Source organism: Glycine soja, chromosome 11 (genome assembly GCF_004193775.1).
Source record: "Glycine soja cultivar W05 chromosome 11, ASM419377v2, whole genome shotgun sequence".
NCBI classification, from domain to species: Eukaryota; Viridiplantae; Streptophyta; class Magnoliopsida; order Fabales; family Fabaceae; genus Glycine; species Glycine soja.
The window spans coordinates 45,127,328-45,148,051 of NC_041012.1; the positions used below are offsets into that span (position 1 = coordinate 45,127,328).

The following is a 20,724-nucleotide window of genomic DNA, read 5'->3' on the forward strand; positions in this document are numbered from 1 at the left end:
TCATATGTAAAATACACCTCTAAAAAAATATATTAAAAGTATCTAATTAAGAAAATAAAGAGTAAAAAATTGACTTCCAAATTAGAAATTCTAATTTACAATTTATAGTATAAAAAAAGTGAAGTTTTAAACAAGGCTCAAGGCCTATTATATACATGATAACACAGGTTCTAGTTATCAATGTCATTTAGAAAGAAAAAAAAATACTTTGTCTCATTTCATTTTATTTGTATTTAAAGTAATGCAGAAATCTTAAAAACAACAATTGATTGTACTAATTCCTATGATGAAATAATTGTATTTGACTAAAATATCCTTGCATAGATTATTAACTACAGTGTACAGTGGCAATACAACTAGACATCTATTAATGCATTTATTTCTTGAGTATTACTATAAGAAAAATATATTTTGATGATGGAAGCACTTGAAACTTGAAACTTCGGACTTTCCTGGTCAGAACTATATTTCAATCTCAGAAAAAGTTATATACAAATGCCGCATCAGCACCAAAAAATTGCTAAGCACTCCAAGCTATGAAACAATATAGCCTAATCAAAAGGGCGCTTTTTCATTACTATCAACTCTCTTAAAGAACAAAGGCACAAATTCTCAAATTTACAGTGAACTTTGACATCCTTATCTGGGTCCATATGAACTAGTACACCATCTCTGAAAACAAATTTAAGATCAAGCTTCGTCGATTCTTCATTCAGTGCCATATCTTCCATTGCAGTTGCATGTTGGCTTGCTGCGTGAGAAAAACATTCAGCTGGCACAACATCCTTGCCTTGGTTTCCATTATTACACGTTCTCAGCTTCAAACAGTCGAGAGATGTTCCATGCTTTTCATTTCTTGAGATTTTATTTGATGAATCAATGAAATCTTGAGGCATAGAGCATTTTCTAACTGCTGAAATAAGATCCACAGATAATGATGCAACAGCATCATGGACATCTTCTGCCGTCCACTGCTCACTGTTTAAACCCCATTTTTCAACAAGTATTTTCTTTGTCAAGTGATGGAGACTGTGGAGGCATGCAGGGCAACATTGATACAAGCAAATAACCCCAGATTCAGCAGGGCCACTGCCATTACTTGAAGAGACATTGTTATCTGTAGCATTCTCCTGTTTATCAGATTTACCATCACTTGATTTAGTAGCAGTCTCTACCGCGGACAAGCTAAAAGGCTGATCAGAGATGGTAATTAAGTTACCAATCTCGACATTCTGTGTCTCTGGATCACAAGCAGTGTGAAGTCCATTTTGAAAAGGGACCACAGGGTGAGTGCACGTGGATTTCTTCAAGTCTTCTGAAATCTCTAGTTCTCCATCCATCTCTTCATTATTTCCAGCAGTTACAGGTTCAGATTGTCCAAATAATGTCCCATTCTCCAGACTTGTGGATGGATAAAGTGGTTGGCTTGCAGCAGTAGTGTTGTTGATATTCTTATTATCTGGAAAGGAATGGTTCTGTAGAGATCCTTCAGAACTAGCATTTCCATCATCACAATCAATAATCTCTACATTATCATTGTTGTCATCAGAGGCAAGATATCCAGTTGTTTCAGAAGGAATTTCCTTGTGACTTCCCTCCAATGTCTCCAAATCATTACCATCCACAGGAACAACTAAATGACAGTCCTCATCTTCAGTTTGGTGATTTTCCCGCGTGAGATGACTGTTTAATGGCCCACCACTTTCTGGTATAACCTTTGTTTTATGCTCAGGGGAATCCTGCTCCAGACTAAAATGGAAAGAATTACTGTTAGAGACCAAGTCCACAAAATATATATATATATAGTAATTAAACAACTGTGCATATTAAAGGAAAAGCGGTAATACCTTAGCAATGAATAAGCCCAGTTGTTGACCATGTCTTCTAAATAAGCCACTTGTGACAAAATACGAAAATATTGATATCTATCTTTCCCCACTTGAATTTTGGTATTGATTTTCTCAATTAAGATCTCGAGAACCTTCCTTACATCAAGGGAAACTTCCCTAACTGATTTATAAACACCTCTGTAAGCTGATAAACCAACAGCAATCAAGCCTCTGACTAGACCAGATGCTTCCCTACTTTTGGTGCCACCAGAACTACAAGATACTGCCACCTTGTCTTGTGAATTATTAGGACGAACTATACAAGAATTGAAAGGCCAGCCCCTCCAAGGTCCACTTACATCAGCACAAGGACCTTCATCGAGTTTTGAAGTGACCCAACAAAGTTCAGCAAAATGTGGGTATAAAAGAATTTGATAGCCAAATGTGGATATTGCTAACAACAGGGTCGACTTTCCCTTCAGTGACTTGCTGTTGGGTGTTGGTGGAACTTTTGTAAAGGATTCAAGTTGGATTTCACTCTTCTTATCATTAGCTGGTCCATCTTCTTTTCTTTGACATACCTTATCTTTAGAAACTTCAATTGATTCATAACTTCTGCCCTTTTGGGAACCCATATGAACATGAGATCTCTGATGAATCAATTGAACCAGCTGCTCAACTACATTTCTCAATAGCTCTAGTGCGGATAGATTGATCACCATGTCATGATCAAAATTCTCATCAATCTGCACAGAGAATCGAGGAATTGTCTGCTCCAAAGGAGTTGACCGGCCATCTTTAGATTGATAACTCTTAAAGAATTCCCTTACTTTGTGCGGAAGTTCTGTATAGGGAACTTCTGAAGTAGCCTGCCACAAATGAAAAACAAATATAAGGATCTACTAACCAATATAAAATATTATTAAATGTCTAGCCAATACTACAATGAATGACCTATTCTTGCAAAAACCAAGGATAATTGAGAGATTAAAAAAAAAATTGACCAAGGAGTATCATTTTGCCAGACAATGTTGCTGCTCAAACAACTGTATCTTAATGTTAAAAGCCATAAGAATTACTCAATATGAATATGAAATTGTATTAATATATTCTAAAATAGCAATTAAGAAATTAGTGAAGTAACATAAATCAACATTCAACTTTAAAAAAAGGAGCAAAAACCTAGGAACCAATGGTATAAAGGCTTAATTATTAAAAGCAAAAAAGTATTCATACCAGAATCATCAAGGATGTGGATACATCAATGGATTCCACCTGCTCAATAAATGACATCCAGGCATAGGAAGCCTTTGTGTTGGCTTGGCCTTTGATCATCTCAGTTGAGTTTTTCTCAGTACTAATCTCATTTTCCTTCTCAACAACTTGGTTTCGTGTGAAACACGACTTGCCCATCATTAAACACGAATCAGTCCTTTCAGCAATTTGGAAATGTTTTTCCACAGCCCATAAATCAATTCTTGGCAAGAATACTATGCAAGATTGCCTGCTAGCACATTTCACTGCCACATAGAAACTAACAGTGAGTATCAGATCTATATCTATAAGTTGCTACAATTATGAAAATAGTTGAGCATCAATATTTTGTATAGAGCAACAAATTCAACTCCTCTCTCACACTTGGCACCTTTCAGCGGCTAGGAAGAAAAAAAAGCATTATCTTTGCAAGCCTAAGTCATAAGTATAACCTCAGCAACAATGAACAAATGGTGACAGCTTATTTGATCTCCAGAGTTTTTGTTAATTAGCATATTTAGTTAACCCAAAACAGTGATTCCAAAAGTACAAAAATCAGCATTACCAGTCAAACACTAGAAAAGAGAGACATACTTAGTATCTGACCAATCCCTTGCACCACTTCTCCATGCCCTTCTTGTAAAATAGTTGCCATATCAATCTTCTGTATTTCAATATTACCAATAAAGCAGTGAAGAAGGCAAGAAGCAAGATGCCTCGGGCCAGATCGTGAATTTCCAGATATTAATATCCGAAATCCTGATTTGTTGGTCAATGCAAATAAACCACTACGCATGCCAGGATGGTTCCTTGTGGAGGATTCTAACTTCAAGCTGTTATTATTGGCATCATCCTCAGTTTCACAAGAACCAGCATTGCCGTCGTTGGCAGATAAAATGCCAGAACAAGTAAGCTTTCTCTTTAACTCATAAACAATGTTTGTTTCTTGAAGAAAATCATCCATGTGCAACCACCAGCGATCAGAAGGCTTTTGCTTTTTGTCTAGAGCTGAAATCATGACATCCTTTATCACTGTTGCAGCTTTCAGTATGGAAAGTGGTAACCATAATCGTTCATCAAGATAAAGAGATACAAGAAGAGTGCATAATGGCTGCAATAAACAAGGAATAAGTTGGATGGGAAGAGGGGAGCATACTGCATCATTAGCAGCATTTCCAGCATCTCTCCGGGAGCAAGGTAGTGGGGAAGAAAAAAAAGCCTCTAACCAATCCCTCTCCTCCACTGCAAAGGATGGAAGAGGAATGTGCTTAGAACCAGAATGTTTTTCTTCAGCAGCTAAAGACAGGACTTCTTGCAAAGGGAAATTCCTCTTCAACGCATTCATCGCCGCTTGGGTACAAAGAGCCTGGAGATCAGCACCAGCAAATCCAGGTGTTTTTCTTGCAATCCACTCAAGCAAGGACCCGGTAATTGGTTTTGGCCACTTCTGGGTGTGAAGTGAGAGAATGGAAGCTCTGTCCTCAATTGTTGGTAATGGAAAATAAATTTCTCGATCAAATCTACCGGGGCGCCTAAGTGCTGGGTCAACAGCTTCAGGACGGTTTGTTGCACCTATTACCACAACTGAACCCCTTGATTTCAAACCATCCATAAGAGCAAGCAATGTTGACACAACAGAACTGTGTGTCTGATCTTGCTGCCTAGTGCGGCGGGGTGCCAACCCATCTATTTCATCAAAGAATATTATAGAAGGTTGACATTTCTCAGCAACCTGAAATAATAGTCTTAGTTGACGCTCAGCATCACCAACATACTTCCCCAAGCAATCTGCACCTTTACGGGCAAAATATGCAATCCGCTTATCACCACGGGAACATGCACCTATCAATGCCCGGACCACCAAAGTTTTCCCCGTTCCAGGATGCCCATGCAAAAGAACACCTCTTGGAGGTGTAAGCCCTAAATTATCAAAGAGGTCAGGATATAGGAGAGGTAAAATAACAACTTCTTTCATACAACGGATGACATCTTTAAGCCCAGCAACAGATTCCCATCCCTGAAATGAATTTTCACTGGCAGAATCTGAACCCCCAATGTACACTGGGGCTATTCTCAATAAATCACGATGAAGCCTCTTGTTCTCACGTTTCAAAAATTCTTCATCCTCTCCACAATTTTCCAACCATCTCTCTTCATCTCCAATATCTTTTCTGCAAGCTTCATTTGATCGCTTCCTTATCTCCCACATTATTTTCCTAGCCTTCAACTTCTTTATCCGGGCTAAATATTTATTGCCACGTGGTTGGAAGAGATGCCGATGATCTGTGCAAGCTATAAGAAATTTGCGATGATCAAAGATGCAACCACTTGCTCTTGCACAAGGCTGCAAAACCCAGATAGTGTTAGTTTTGGTTATGGTTGGTATAAAAGAATGCTTTTCTTGCTTGCAGTAGCAAAATAAAGGGAGTTCAAAATATTTGTGAATGTTATTCTTAACAAGAAAACTCATAACCAACCAAGTGATAAGTTCTTGGACAACGATCAACGCGACAACCAGTGGTTGCCCCTCGCCTCCCACAACGCGTGCACTTCAATGCTCTTCCTCGGAAAAGTGCAGCTCTCGCATTTTTTAAGCATCCAAAGTTAGCAAAATAAACCTGCAAAAAGTTTGTCACAAGAAATATTTACTTTTAACATAAAATTTGACTAAGCTACAAATAGAAAGACAATTTGAATGTCAACTCTAAGCAACAAAACTATTAAGTTGATAAAATTTAACAAAGAGCCCAGGGGGGAACACAACCATTTTGGTTCAGGAGTTGGCAATGTCTGCTGATTACTATGGACAATATTAATTATACAGCATGCATATTTTACTAAAAAGGCTTAACATAGCATCTATATTTTCAGGTCCAAAAAAAGGTCTATATGTTCATTTGGAATTTGGGACAGATGACAAAAATTGAAATGGTGCACACAGAATTAAAGAAAAGAAGTTTATAAACAGTTTAAGTTTAAAGAAACAATGGATCTTCAGTGTGTGTTTGTTTCCAACAAGCCCCTTCCTTCTGAGTTTGTGCATTGGAAAGTGGGAAGTCTCCATTCAACTGAGCTGTAACGGGTTTTCAAACACACCAAAGCATCTTACCTTGCATCAAGTGTTTAATCTACATCCAAGGTCAAGAACTGTAAAAGCAAATGGTTGTCTTTTATCCCTTATGTAAGTTATATTCCAATGGGAAAAAAAAGGGGGACGTTTAAGAACTTAAGATGTATTAGTTATTAGCAGTTTAGAACTTATTTTGCTTCATTAACAATTACCAGAGCAAGACTTTTACTACCAAACAGAGCTTTTAGTAGGTATTAAAATTAAAATGTCAGTGTGATCAACAAGTCTGCAATGTTATTCTCTAAAGTCATACATAAACCTCAAGCTCACAATATGCAGAGTTTCATGATGCAAACCATGTTTCAGAAACTACAAAATTAAAACCGCACCTCTGGACTCCATACAGCACAGTGCAGATGAACCCATATTCTAGCAATACCACAGTGATCATTAATAGGACCCAAGAGACGCCCAAGCCAACCAGGTTCATCATCAAAACCATCCCAGATATCATAATTAGTCTCCTCTGAAGATGATGACCCGCTATAAGCTTCATTCTCACTTTCACCATTATCCTGAGCTAACCTTTTCGGAGGCTTACCATCGCTCCCTCCACCACACAAACCACACCGCCTTCCCTCTTTGATACGCTGGTGACCACGCTTGTCAATTGAAGCATGTTTCAACTCATCCGACCTCCCAACATTTGCACCTTTCAAGACATTTTCATCAGCATCATCCTCCTTACCATCATTTGCATCTTTCAAGACATTTTCATTGACGTCAACCTCCTTACCAACAGATCCTTCATTATCTACCTGTTCAGCTACATCACCTACATTTTTGCTTTCCTTCACACTCTCTAACTGATCATCCACTTTAACTACATGCTCCATTGGAGACGATTCAGCGTTGCCATCACATTCATCTATTTGCAAATCGTTGCATAAGTTCTTCTTGTTCCCTACCATCAGAGGGTCATTTCCATCAAAATCATCCATCTGATCCCCCTCCTCATTCCCTATCATAGGAGCGACATCTCCATCCGAATCATCCATTGGATTCCCCTCCTCATTCCCTATCACAGGAGAGGCATTTCCATCTGAATCATCCATGCAATCCCCTCCAGACAATTTGGTTTCCGGATCAGAATCACTCTCCTCACCACTGCTCAACATAATCTCCACTTCCTGACTCTTACTCTCCTCCAAACTCCCATCAGACACATCCTCTTCATGCCCTTCCTCATGCTTTGTGGCTTTAATCCTCCCCGGTCTCTTCGACTTAACCACTTTCGGCATCAAACCTCCCAACTCCTCTTTCCCACCAACCTCCTCAACACCCCTCCTTCCAACCACACCCTCAAAAAGCTTCCTCTTCCCACGAGGCGATTCCCTCTCCTCCTTCACCCTAACACCTACATTGCCAACTCTTGATCTCAACCTAGAACTCCAAGCCCCACCAGAACCTTTATTTTCCCGCCCTAATCTCCTAGCACCCTCCACAATACGACCAATTCCACCCTTCCCCACTTTCCTCCTTTTCTTCGGCGGAGCTGGAGAAGCGTCGAGCAGCATTGGGGCACGGCGAACCCGGGAGCTTCGACGAACCCCAGCATCAGGGTTCAAATCCCCATTATCCTCATTATCCTCATTCAACTCACCATGGTTTCGACTGTACTCTTCCTCACATATTGCATCCAACCTCTTGTGCTTCTTCCGAAGCCGCGAACCTGATCGAGACGACGAACCCAATGAAGACGGCGATGATCGCATGACCAGAAAGCGGAAGAATCACCACACGACAAAAATAGAGAGAGAAAAATATGTGAAAATGCACAAAAATTGAAAAAGAAAAAATGAAAAACTTTTTTGGCCCTCTCAAAAACTAGCAAATGGGCATTCTCCGATTGTCTTCTCCGTCCAATTGGGTGTTCGAATGTGCTCTGATTCGGAAGAAAAGCGTCGCCGTTGCAGCGCTGCCCTGGTTGGTCCAAGGTGGGAGAGAAACCGAAACCCTAGAAATCGAATAGGTGTCGCATCTTCTTCGATTGGGTTTTTGGTTCGATTAAAGGGTGTTTTCCATTTTTCAGTGAAGATTGGGTTTCTGGGTTTTGGGGTTTCCTGAGACCCTTCGTTTTTCAGTGCTTTTCGCTCTGAAATTTGATTACTGTGCAGTGGCTATACTAGGGCGTGTGAGAGTGAAAAATAAGAGGGTTTTTGCTCTGATATTTGTATCTTTTTGTCCACGCGCGAGTGGATTGCGTGATATTCACGTGATGGTTGGGGTGGATGAAAGAAACTAGAACCGTTGATTTGTGTCGAAGTGAATGCTGGTGTGATACACGCGCTTGATGAAGGAGTTGGAATAGGTGCCAATGGTGTATTTTGGCCAAATTTTCTAATAATTTCTTTTTTCCCCACACAATGTTGCCGCCAATATCAAAGTTTGCATGACCCAAATATAAGAGCAAATTGGGAGGGTATCGGGGGGTTATGCATGTTGCATGAAATGTTGAGATTTTGAAAGGACAACGGCTCTTTAAAAATTTAAATATTTGGGTATTGGATGCTTTAAGTGGGGACTACTGTGCTCTGGTGAGTAGTATTTCTCTCTGTTTTTTTGTATTTATCGTAATTTTTTTGTTTTTAGATTATAATTGTCAATAGTAATACATTGATATCAATTTCTAATTATAAGTAATTGAGGGTGGTGGTGGGTTTGGTATGTACTTAGCACTATAGAGGGTGAGAAATTAAAAGCCAAAACTTTCTTCATAAAACTCTTATTTATCACTGGATAGACCTAAAATTGATGAAAAGGAGTTAGATGACCACTGGCCTCCAACGAATGACAGTTTGGCAATTGAGATTGGGATGCTATCCATTCTTGCAAAATAAGTTAAACTTAGAACCAACACGTTTCTATACTTAACATTTTACAGTTGAGTGTGTGATGTTTGGATAACTTTTATCTTGAAAATAATTTTATTTTCTTATTTATTCCTTTTTTATGAATAATAGATAATATTCTTTATTTTTATTTATATTTTTAAAATTTACTTAAACTATATATGCATACTTTTATAATTTTAATAATATTTTTATCAAAGAAATTTAATTTATATTTTTAAGATATTATTTAAAGTTAAAATTACTCAATAATATACAAAATTTATTTATAACTATAATATTTTGAATATCAATTTCGACTGTAAATTAATGTTTTATATTTTTTTCATTAATGATGTTATTTAGTCTTCGAAAAAAAAATATTTTTGACTTTTCAAAATAACAGATTTTGCATTTTTTTTGTTGGAAATATTCTAGCTTTAGTTCCAAAAATTAACACTTTTTCTTTTACATAGAGACCAAATTTTGAGTAATTAAAAAATGTTGGAATCAAAATCAAGTCAGAAACAAAGTCCAAGTTTTTAAAAAATTAAAATTAAAAACATTATTAATCCAATTTTTTCCATACGTACACGAAAGGAAACAAATCTTCATCATTGTAATTAAGGAGTTTATATAGTTGTTGTCTCATGGAAAAATTTAGCTAAATGGCCAGCTAATTGTTCTCAATGACTTTCAAATGAATTAATAAATTGACTCTAAAAAGAGTATCTCTTTTTTCAGTTGTAGGCTCCTAAGTTATTTCGAAGAGTGCTTAGTATTGAAGGTTAAACAAAAGTAAATTTACAAAGATAAAAGACAATAGAGGTAATTGAAAGTGATAAAAAAATGCAAGGTAAATATAAATGATATATTGATTGGTTGTAGATTCTTGAAAAAGTGTGTGTAAGTCTTTTTTATACAACTAAGCACTAAAAAATCTTGAATACACCATCGCCGTCCACTCATCGGCATCGTTGTTGTTGGGTGATATTTAATGTTATTTTGTTGTTGTTGTTGATGATGATAAAACTCTAGAGAGCAATTGAGGCCCAACTAGAGACCAAACCCACTCATGTGCTACCAAATGTAAGTTAGAGAGATGGGGGAGAAAATGAGTTGTTTTTGGAGTCATGAGCTAAGGAGTGAGAAAGATTATGGAACTGTTGATGTTGCTCGCATCCCTTATTGTGAAAAGCTTATTTTGAGGTAAGGATAAGTGAAAACTCTTGCTCGTGGTTATGACATTGGTCATCGGCAAATGGGTTGACACTAGACCCCAAATTAGTTATTTTTATGTTTGATGCTATTGGACAGGTTGTGAATACCTTGAAGTATTTGATTTTTTTAGATGATAAATTGATAGTTTGGTTGTTCTTATGATTTGCCCTTTTTGGGGTTCTTGCGATTGAAAGGTATTGTTTGCCTAAGTGTGTTGTACATTAATTATTTGATATGTTCTTGATAATAGGCAAGGAATTAGTGAGTTAAATCAATTGTAGAATTAGAATGTTCTGGACTAACACTGTAAAGCATGTGCCTACATCATGAAGCAAAGGCATGCATCATTAAGAACAATCATGCTTAACCTAAACACAACCATGCATAATGAATTTGTGTAGTGCACCTTTAGTAAGAACAATCCTACTTCACATAGGCACGACTATGCATAAAGAATTTGATTTATAAATATTCAAGAAGCATGACTATGCTACATGTAAAGTATGGTCATGCATAAGAAAAATTGGAACAATATTTTAGACAAAGTTATGTACGACCCTGTTTCAAAACAAGAATAACATTTCAGAAATGAAACACAATTGTGCTTTGTACTGCACAACCGTGCATACCCCATGGAATGCAAACCAACCTTAGAGATGTTTTCATAAGAAATATAACCGTTTATGTTAACTAACCAATGGTTTTGGTCTCACCTAGAAATAAGGTCCATAACACTAGATATTGTCATTTTAGTGACCTAATAATATCTTGTTGTCAAAGATTATGTGATCAGTTCATGTTCTTGTTTATTTTAGGCATAATAACTAATCGAATTAGATTTTGAGATAAACATAGAAGTTGTATATAATCACTAACAAAGCTAATATTAAAGACTGAAGCAAGTAGCAAATTTCAATTTCAAAAAATTTATAACTTAAAGCTAACATTAAAGACTAAAGTAACTAACAAATTTCAACTTCAATAATTTATTTGACATTTTTCTAAATTGAGGCACTACTATAATTTAAATTTCAAAAATTTATTTCAACAATTTCACAATAGTTTACTCAATAAATTACTATTGAAGTCATTGTTTAACTAGAGGTATAGGTAAAATTAATTACTCCCCCTCCAATCCTTTTTGTAAAAAATAAATGGGTGTATATTTTATATTATCACTTGCTTCTTATAAAAAGGATTCTTATAAAAAGGACTCGAAGGAATAATTAATAATATTGAATTTATAAAAATATTAAAGTTTTAGTGGGAGAAAAAAAGTCAAAATATCAATATATATAGAAGAAAAATACTCTCTACATCCCATAATAAGTTTCTCCTAGATTTTTTTATTAAGATCAAGAAAAAATAATATATAAATGAAAGAAAATAATAATAATAACTTTATAAAACTAACTTTATTGTTAATATTACATTAAAAAAACTAAAATAACAATTATTAAGACTCATTTTTTCTTCTTAGAAAACATTTATCATGAGACGGAGGAAGTAATAATTTCTCTCTATTTTGTACAAGCTTTAGCAAGATGGCAAGGTTGCTTTCTTAGAAGTTACAAATTGAATTCTTAACCCCCACTATTGAGAGCCTTCTGCACTGGGTCACCCCTTTTTTAACAAAGTATCAGAAGATAGGAAGTAGGAACACAATAATATACAAAAGATAACAGGCAAAGCATGGAGCATCAGGCTGCATGATTGAGCAATGAGATAAATTATGGAACATGCATCCATCATAGAAACTTCACTGATATGTGTGCAAATGTCGCAAATTTGCAAATTGAAACCACTTTAACTAACCAGTCTGGCACGCCTAATGGGAAATTACAATTGTCCTGAAATCAAACGTAGACAGCCAAAAATATTGACGAGTATGTAACAGAAGAAACTACTCGAATTTACAGATAAAACCTATCAGCAGTTGGTTTGAACAATCACTAATCTTCATTAAGCATGGTATAATCTTCTACCTCAGTTTCTCTATTCATTTTGCGCATTTCCTCAATCTCAATCATTAACAACGGATCTTGCACCAGCTTATCTGCCTGCAATATCTTTGGGCAACCTGACACCAAGATTTGGTTAAAGAGAAACGCAATGGTGGCATAGGATTAATGTAAAGGTTGTCAGACAACAATGATCTACCTGAAATTGGGCATTGATGTTGCTTTGACTTCAAATATTGCATTATTACTTTCTTTTCATAAATGTGCCTGCACTCCATGCTGCATCAATAAAAGAGAAACATGAGTAACATACATAATATATCAATAATACTTGAATCCACTCACCAGATCTTCCAAAGAACATGCATTTTAGTGCAAATACATAACTCTTACTGTAAAGAACTAGTTTTCTATGGTGTGCAGACAAGGAAGGGAGGCTGGAAGAGATGGAAAAGAAAAATAGAATATTGAGAAGAATGGGTAGTTTTGAGTGGGACAGGTGTGAGGATCCAACAGCAAGGTATGCAACTTGACTACTTGAGTCTCACATTGGATGCTTAGGATTTAATGTGGAGTTTATAAGGTCTTAGACTCTCAGTCTCTCCAACTACAACAGCTAGCTTTCGTGGTGTAGTTCTCCCAAGGTTCTTATCAATTGATATCATAGCTTTTTACCATGGCTCTCAACTGTAAATGAGCAATGCAGGTGGTGATGATAGAACACCAATTGATATATTGGATAAAAGTAATACTAAATCACACAAAATACAACAGAATTTTCTGTCCTATAGTCATAGACTCAACTCCTACAGAGATGAATTCTCAGCACAAATTACTAGAAAACAATACACACATATCCCTCTATTCCCCTATTACGCATATTTAATAATATGTAACTGCTAACTTTCAGTCCTAAAACATTCAACATGACAGTTACTATTCAACATATTCTAAATTCTAACAATAATTTTCTTTTCCTACCTCAAATTTTCTCCAATGTATTCTTTCTATGTTTATTAATTTAGCATTTAGTTGAGTACATATCTTTATGCTAGAAGTTGAAGAGAGTAAAGAAACTCTTTGAAAAGTAGCGTTGCGTAAATAGTAGACAGTAATAAATCAATAAGATAACAATTTACTAAGTAATAACAATAAATAAATTATTATTATTAGTATACATACATTTTCTCATTTAAAATGACAATCTTTTGTATAGAATATACACATACACAAACACAAGTTGTTTGTGAGCTTTTATCAAACATATAAAGCCTGAGCTTATCTCATTTGAATAACTGAGTTTAGATTTAAGCTCAAGCTTGTTTGCTTAGTCAATCAAACAAATTTGGTTGAGCATTTAACAAGTCAAGGTCAAATGATTTACAAGTAGCTCTACTCATTTAGACCCACTATTGTTAACTGACCAATTGACCCAAGTTCAGTGCAGGTATCAGTGCATATGGTCCATTGATGCAGGTTATTCGGGCATGGGTATGGATGCATGTATTTCATCCATTTACACGAGTACACTACACCCAGACAAATACAAAAATAACAATGATAAATTATTGTTTTTCTTTTTATGATATATAAATAATTTATTTTGGCTCAGGCCACAGCTGAGAAAAACACAGCCAAATGGATTACAAGACAGATACAGGCATCTTTCTCATTGATTTGCATGTGTCTTCAGCCTTCAACCAAGCCAACCCATTCACATCCCTGCCATCAGAGAAGGGAGGTGAAGGACCTTAAAACATCATGCTGTATCTTATCTCCTAGATAAATCAGCAGCACAGACTATAATAACACTAACACCCCATAATCCACCCAGAAAGTTGGCTTGGCATGCTTGAATTTATCATTCCAGCAAGAATTTTCTGAAAAATTGGTGCTAAACAAAATAAAAAATACATATTAAATCTAGAATTACCAAACATGGTACTTTTTGCAATCAATTTTTTCACCCCATACCTAGGATTGTTTTTTCCATTTACCTATTCTGCGTAGCAAGTGAATGACTACACACGCTGACATGCATACGTTGCAAATTTACATATATGCCAAGAAATAAAGTTGGGAAGGAAAAATAATTCAATCAAAGTATGTAAATTTTAATTAAAAAATAAAACAGAAAAGGTATAACTCAACCTACTAAAATAAAAAGAGTGATTAATGTTACCTGCGAACTGGTTCTGCAAGCTCAGTAACAGGTTTTCCACTCAATGGACAGGTAATATTCAAAATGTTGGACTGGATACTGGTCATTACAATATCCTCCTGCTCTTCGCCTGGCATTGGCTGCCCCGCATGATGAACATTCTAAGGTCCCAGATAAACAGCAAACACATTAGATTGGTTACAGGAATCCAGTTAACAACACTCTTGCAGAAGGAACTTATAAAAATAATATCAGTACACATTAATATGATATTATTACAGAAGTTACATAAAAAACTGTTCTTTTAAACAGGATCAAGAAAGCATCATATTACAAAGTGGCATGCATACTACTAGATAGTGCAAAGCGCAAATCAGTGCCTACTTGAAAAGTCAATTACCACTACCCTTAGTTTGAACAAGACATTTGACAAGAAACGATAGTATACTATAAAAAATAGGGAAGTTCACTGAGTACTAACCAAAAATAAGAAAATAAACACAATAGATAATTTCATCAACATAGTAAAATCAAGCAGCATACCCACACAGCTTCCTTAAATTGGCGTACTACAGGATTTTTAGGAACATCTGAAGATTGGTTGGCCTTAAACCTGGAAAGCTCATCCTCAAACAACGTGTTAAAATTAGTGAACTGCAATTGGGACATGAACAAGATAGTTAGTTTTCAAATGATGAGTGATAACATAAAATACAAATAAGGTTTAATACATCAGTAGGTCTCAAAACTATTTGGGAATTTTTAATTAGATCATTAAACTAAAAACATTGTAAGGTCCTGGATCTTCTACAATTTTTGTAATTTGATTCCTGGAGTCAGTAAAGCCACTGCAAAATATTATTTTTCTAGCAATTTCAAGCCACCATAAACTAAGTCTAGGAATACAATTACAAAACATATAGAAGATCAAGAACCCAATTATAAGATTTTGGCAAATGCTAAGCAGTGCCTTTAGGACATTAGTTAAAGAACTAAAAGGAGAAAGGTTTTTACTAAGATGCGCTCCACATGGCTTATTCTCCTATGATTTCCACAATAAATATTTTCTCTTTTTAACTCCATAACCAATGCATGCCCTGAGGGCACTGGTTAGCAGGACCCTAAGATTTTTTAGATTAAAAATCACAAAATGTTCAGGAGCTACTGATGTATTAAACCTACAAATTAAAAAAGGTGTTAGCATTGCAAAACCTCTTCCTTAGGCTGGTATGCGTTAGCAAAAGCTTGAACCGCTGATGAAAATTGCACACTGAGCTCAGATAGCCCTACTAACTCAATAACCGCATCTTCCAGTTCCTTCGCCTGAAACGATATTCATCTTCACTTTTCACTCTAATTCATTTTGATATCATCAAACACAAAGAAATTTAATAATAACCTTGTCAGGGAGGTTGTCTTTCTCCAATTGAACTGCGATGTCCTTCATCATAAGCACGGTTTTTCGGATATCCTAAAAGAAAACCTAGAAAATGAGTGATGAGCAATGGGAAGCAGTGAAGAAAAGGGAAAGGGTGAAAAATTAGTTACGGCAAGGAGAGGCTGTGAGTCGGAGCAGAAGGTGGAAGCTGCGTTCCTCAGTCGTGAGGCGGCGCTGCCGCTGACACAGCGGCTTTGTGAAGATGACGCCATTCTCCGACGGAAAAGAGGGGAGTTTTTTGGAGGGAGAAAGCCACACAAGCCAATGAATTCAAGTTCGCCAAACACATAATTTTGTCCTTTGAGGTCATGAGTTATGACCATTACATGTTTTTTCTATTTTTCTTTTTTAAAAGATTCTACCTTTTTTTTTTTTCAGTGTGGTAGAGTGATTTATAAAATATGTAATATTTTATTATAAAATAAGGATTAGTTTTATACTTTTTCATAGATTCAAGAATTTAATATGATAAATATTTAAAATATTAAACTAATATCAAACAAATCTATCAATGATCAAATTAATAGTTTAGTTTAAGAAGTTAAACATATTGAAGCTTAGTTTATAAAATGCAATACAGCAATACAAGTTTCCTAACATGCATTAGTTTTCGCTTGTACATTGGTTTATACTTTATATAGAGTCGTAAAAATGAGTTTCGGATCATGGGTCAGTCCGGTCTACTGCGGGTTAGAAGTGGGTCGGACTCATTTTTTTAAAAAACAATTAATACCGACAATTTTTCAATCCGATCCATTTAATCCATGGGTTAAATAGGTTCAATTCGTGGGTTGGTGGACCAGCCCGTCAATCCACCAAATTTAAATAATATATTATTTTATTTTTTTATTATTATAAATTTATAATTGTTAAGAAATTATTTTTTTATTTTATTATTATTATTATTATTAATTAAGTATGTATTATCTTCAAACATATTTAAGTCTATTGAAAATTTTCATGATTTGTTTCTTATGTGTATAAATTAAAAAGAAAATAGTAAATATAAATTTATAATTATTTAAATTTAAATTCATTAAATTTTTACATTATAAAATATTTATAAAATAAATTTTTTTATGATTTATTATAAATAATTCATTATTAATGAAATTTGTAAATATTATGAATATCTTTTAAAATTAAACACATTGATGATCAATCTTTTCATGGGGTTATCATCATAAAATATAATATATCAAATATTATGATTTATTAAAGTAACTTATCATATATTTTCTTCTAACTTGTATAGTTCATATTTACTAATATTTAAATAAGTAAAAAGAGTAAAATATAAAATAATTAACTTAACTTTGAAATCATTAAAGATATGAGTATAGTTTTATAGCATATAATCATAATAATTGCTCTTAAAATAATCATAACAATAATATGAGTAAATTTCACATTTATATAATTTTTCACCCACATAATAATATGAAGTAATGGGTAAAAACATAACAATAATTATTCTTAAAATAATCATAACAATAATGTGTGTTGTTTTATTTATTTGACTTATTAATGATATTGTTTATTTTTTATTTTTGTAATGGTGATGTTGAGAAAAAAGAGAAAGTTATTCTAAATTTCACAGTTCATGACTCTAATGTTTAATTTCAATAGTTTAGAAGTTTATTTTTGATAACATTTAAATTTCAATTATCTTAATGTTGAAGGTTTATTTTGAAGACTTCAATCACTTTAATATTGAATGTTTGTATTTGATTTAGTTTGATTTTTATATTGAATTTTATTTTAAGTTGTTTGGAATAATTTTTTTTTTTACAAAAAAAAAAAGACAAAAAAGTGGGTCAATTCGCATAATCTACCAACTCGTGGTGGGCCGGACCGGGTTGACATTTTGTTAACACACACAAAAGTGGGCCAAGCTGGGCTAGCCCACTTTTAGTTCAACCCGTTGCGGGCCAGCCCACGTGAGCCGAACTGACCCGTTTTGACAGCTCTAACTTTATAGCTTAGAAAGTCGATCGAACACGTGCCTAACATCCTTGACTAGCAGAGAAGAAAAAGGAAAATCTGCCCAACTTTTGACATATTATTAGAGTAGATATGTCTTCAATCCTAGAGCCATTTGATTGAGTAGAGCATGTAGCTAAATTGGCTGAACTGATAGCTTGAATGAAGCCTTAGATGTCAAAGTGATCTATGTCACATTGTATGTATTCCCTTGGATAGTTTCGATATTAATTGCACAACTAAAAACATTTTATTTATAACAAAGAGCTCGATCAATCACTTCAAGGATTTCACCTGTGATAGAGAAGCAATATAGCAATTACTAGTGAAATTTGAAAGTTACTCTGTTGTATTTACTTAGTTTATATATACGTATGCATATCAGTAACGCTAAGTTGCTAACTATGCTTGAGGTTCTAGCTATACCCATAAAAAGGACATTAACTTGCAGTTTACTAATTACCATTAACAATCCTGTCTGAGTAACATTAGTTTCTGCTGGAGCGAGTGTTTTTACTCATTTCCATAACCATATTTCCTTCCAAAAGCTCAACAGGTCTGAAATCTCTGCAGAACTGGTACCCGCTAATGCCAATTTACATGAGTGACACACTACTGCCAATTGGCATTCCACTAGAGATTCTAAACCTGCCTCTCACCATTCTACAAAACTTGATATAATGGTTTTGGTTTAAGGCTTTACAACCAAGGTGAACATACTTCTAAGTTGATTACAACCAAACCGAACTACAAAGCCTAAGGACACATTGTCCAAACATTCCAATTGGACCAAATTCCAAGACCTCAAGGCTCAAAGACTAGTTGTCCCCCCTTCAACATCTTCCTGTTTTTCTGACCTCCCCTTCAACCGAATGTTCATGGAACTTACTAGCTTCTCCGTCCTTGGCTCTGGCACCATTCCCTTAGATATCATCTCCTCTAAATAACGCACGGCATCCTTTACTCTCCCTTTCTCAAAGTTTTCATGAATCATGATGGTATATGATCTCCTATCTGGTCCCCATCCATTCCTCTCCATTTCTTCCCATGTTTTTCTAACTCCATCCCCATCATCCCATTTCATGTACAACCTCAACACCATGTTATAAACATCATCATTCATGCCACATCCATTTCTCTCCATCCTCTCCAAAACCCTGCAAACCTCCCCCGGCTCCTTCAAGCTCTTGAGCAAGTAACAATATGTAACAGCATTAGGCAAGCAACTCCCCTTCTTCCTCTCCATCTCATCCACCAGCTCATAAACCTTCTCCATCCGCTGTATCTTGCACATGTACTTAATAAGTGAATTGTAAGTAGCAACATTCGGTTCACAACCTCGCTCACTCATATCACAGAAAATCTCCAAGGCCTCAGGAATCCTCTTCTTGAAACAAAGAGCATCAATGATGCAGTTGCATATCACAACATCCGGTTTACCACCCTTGTCCCACATGCCACGGAACAACTTCAGTGCCGTCCCAAGTTTCCCTTTCTTGGTCAATGCCTTGATGAAGGTGGCATAGGTAAATATATCAGGCTTGCATGGAGAAGCCACTATGTCTCTCCACACCCTCTTTGCCTCATGCGAGTTCCCCAAAACACACCAACCATTCAGGATCACGTTCCACATCTTTATATCAGCCCTACAAGAACCATTAAAGTTCGTGATAAAACAATTTATACATAATTTTATAAAAATTATTAGCAAAATTTTTGTCACCTCAATATTAGTTAGAAGATTTAATTAATCATTCGGTCCTTATATCTGTGCCAATTTTTCAGTTTAGTCCCTATATCTAAAAACTCTACATTTTAGACCTGTACGAGCAAATTTTTTTGTGTTAATCCTGTTGTTAGTTTTCTGGCGGTGTAAGATAAGACTCACACAAAATAGAGGTAGAAGGATTAATTAAAACATAAAATGTTGCTTGTATGGAGGCTAAAAGATTGAGTTTTTAAATACAGGATTAAAATGAAAAGTAGACACAACAAGCATAGGGACCAAATAATTAATTAAACCCAGTCAGAAAAAGCAACTTTTATCACTAAATTTAATCACTAATACATTAATTTTTTGTAGTGTGCAGGATTAAACCTCAAACCCTTCTTCACCGAATTGTGAAACAAAGCTTCTGCGTCTTCCACGTGCTTGTACCTGCACAGCCACATCAAGAGAGTGCGAAAAGCCTCCGAATTTAACTCCAACCCAAACTCCTTCCTTCTGTAGAATAGCTGAATTGCTTCATCCACTTTATGAGCACCCACGAACCTACGAACCAGGGTGGCGAACACGGCTTCATCGAGGAGTTCCTCTCTCTTGGACATTTCGTCGAGCACTTGGTGCAGTTCCTGAAAGCGCTGCATTTTGCCAAGGATGTCAACGATCTCGTTGCAGACATCGGAACTGGGCTGGTACCCGGTGGTGGTCTTGGAGGCCCAGTTGAAGAACACGTGCGCGGGTCGCCAATCGGAACGGTGTCGTCGCAGCACGTCGAGAACGAGGTCGTGGTTGAGGTCGAACCCGCACTGGTCGAGAGCTCGATACAACTGTTCTGTGGGTTTGTCTCTTCGGAACTTGAGAAGGTTCTGGATGAACGTGGCTGGACACGAATGCACGAACCGTGGGGTTGAGGTTTTAACGTTGTTGGAGAACGTTTGGAAGATTCCTTGGTGAAGCCTCGTACTCGCTCTAATGTTGCATGCCATACTATGCTTGAGTGATAATGATTTGATTTGTGTTGCAAATGTCGTAAAGTTTCAACTCCTTCACCCGATTGAGGCCATCCAATAGTTCAAAACTAATGAATGGGTCTTAATTTAAGTAAAGTAATCATATATGAACACTCATATATCCTAAATACGAACACTTTTTTATTTTTTATTATTATTGTTCTCGTCTTTATCAAATCATAT

General features: G+C 35.7%; 3 protein-coding genes across 4 annotated transcripts; all 3 read right to left on the reverse strand.

The window, feature by feature from the left end:
* Positions 1-427: 427 nt before the first annotated feature.
* LOC114375052 lies at positions 428-8,362 on the reverse strand. Its single transcript, XM_028332798.1, has 6 exons — positions 6,543-8,362; positions 5,561-5,701; positions 3,678-5,427; positions 3,066-3,349; positions 1,848-2,698; positions 428-1,749 (listed from the first exon to the last, which is right to left on the reverse strand). Exons 1-6 carry the CDS (start codon positions 7,926-7,928, stop codon positions 552-554), a joined length of 5,610 nt encoding a protein of 1,869 aa, XP_028188599.1. The 5' UTR covers positions 7,929-8,362; the 3' UTR covers positions 428-551.
* Positions 8,363-11,935: 3,573 nt separating this feature from the next.
* Positions 11,936-16,134, reverse strand: LOC114374595 (E3 SUMO-protein ligase MMS21). The gene is made up of 8 exons (XM_028332256.1): positions 15,936-16,134; positions 15,787-15,858; positions 15,600-15,710; positions 14,931-15,041; positions 14,409-14,548; positions 12,426-12,505; positions 12,251-12,345; positions 11,936-12,115 (listed from the first exon to the last, which is right to left on the reverse strand). Exons 1-8 carry the CDS (start codon positions 16,035-16,037, stop codon positions 12,014-12,016), a joined length of 813 nt encoding a protein of 270 aa, XP_028188057.1. The 5' UTR covers positions 16,038-16,134; the 3' UTR covers positions 11,936-12,013.
* Positions 16,135-18,244: 2,110 nt separating this feature from the next.
* On the reverse strand, positions 18,245-20,662 carry LOC114374094 (putative pentatricopeptide repeat-containing protein At3g15200). Of its 2 annotated transcripts, none has more exons than XM_028331692.1 (2): positions 19,877-20,662; positions 18,245-19,454 (listed from the first exon to the last, which is right to left on the reverse strand). In XM_028331692.1, exons 1-2 carry the CDS (start codon positions 20,515-20,517, stop codon positions 18,620-18,622), a joined length of 1,476 nt encoding a protein of 491 aa, XP_028187493.1. In that variant the 5' UTR covers positions 20,518-20,662; the 3' UTR covers positions 18,245-18,619. The 2 variants fall into 2 exon arrangements, with proteins under 2 accessions (XP_028187493.1, XP_028187494.1); XM_028331693.1 differs by having other exon boundaries at positions 19,907-20,658.
* Between the last annotated feature and the right edge of the window lie 62 nt (positions 20,663-20,724).

What these genes read in the sequence shown, in the direction of transcription:
- LOC114374595 (XM_028332256.1), bottom strand. Translation starts at nt 16,037, where the DNA reads ATGGCGTCATCTTCACAAAGCCGCTGTGTCAGCGGCAGCGCCGCCTCA. An exon ending in AAGACAACCTCCCTGACAAG is followed by an intron (nt 15,711 to 15,786) that starts GTTATTATTAAA and finishes ATATCGTTTCAG; the next exon opens with GCGAAGGAACTGGAAGATGC. An exon ending in AATTTAAGGAAGCTGTGTGG is followed by an intron (nt 14,549 to 14,930) that starts GTATGCTGCTTG and finishes CTGGGACCTTAG; the next exon opens with AATGTTCATCATGCGGGGCA.
- LOC114375052 (XM_028332798.1), bottom strand. Translation starts at nt 7,928, where the DNA reads ATGCGATCATCGCCGTCTTCATTGGGTTCGTCGTCTCGATCAGGTTCG. An exon ending in GTGCTGTATGGAGTCCAGAG is followed by an intron (nt 5,702 to 6,542) that starts GTGCGGTTTTAA and finishes AACTTTTTGCAG; the next exon opens with GTTTATTTTGCTAACTTTGG. An exon ending in TGGGCTTATTCATTGCTAAG is followed by an intron (nt 1,750 to 1,847) that starts GTATTACCGCTT and finishes TTTCCATTTTAG; the next exon opens with TCTGGAGCAGGATTCCCCTG.
- LOC114374094 (XM_028331692.1), bottom strand. Translation starts at nt 20,517, where the DNA reads ATGGCATGCAACATTAGAGCGAGTACGAGGCTTCACCAAGGAATCTTC. An exon ending in GCACACTACAAAAAATTAAT is followed by an intron (nt 19,455 to 19,876) that starts GTATTAGTGATT and finishes TGGTTCTTGTAG; the next exon opens with GGCTGATATAAAGATGTGGA.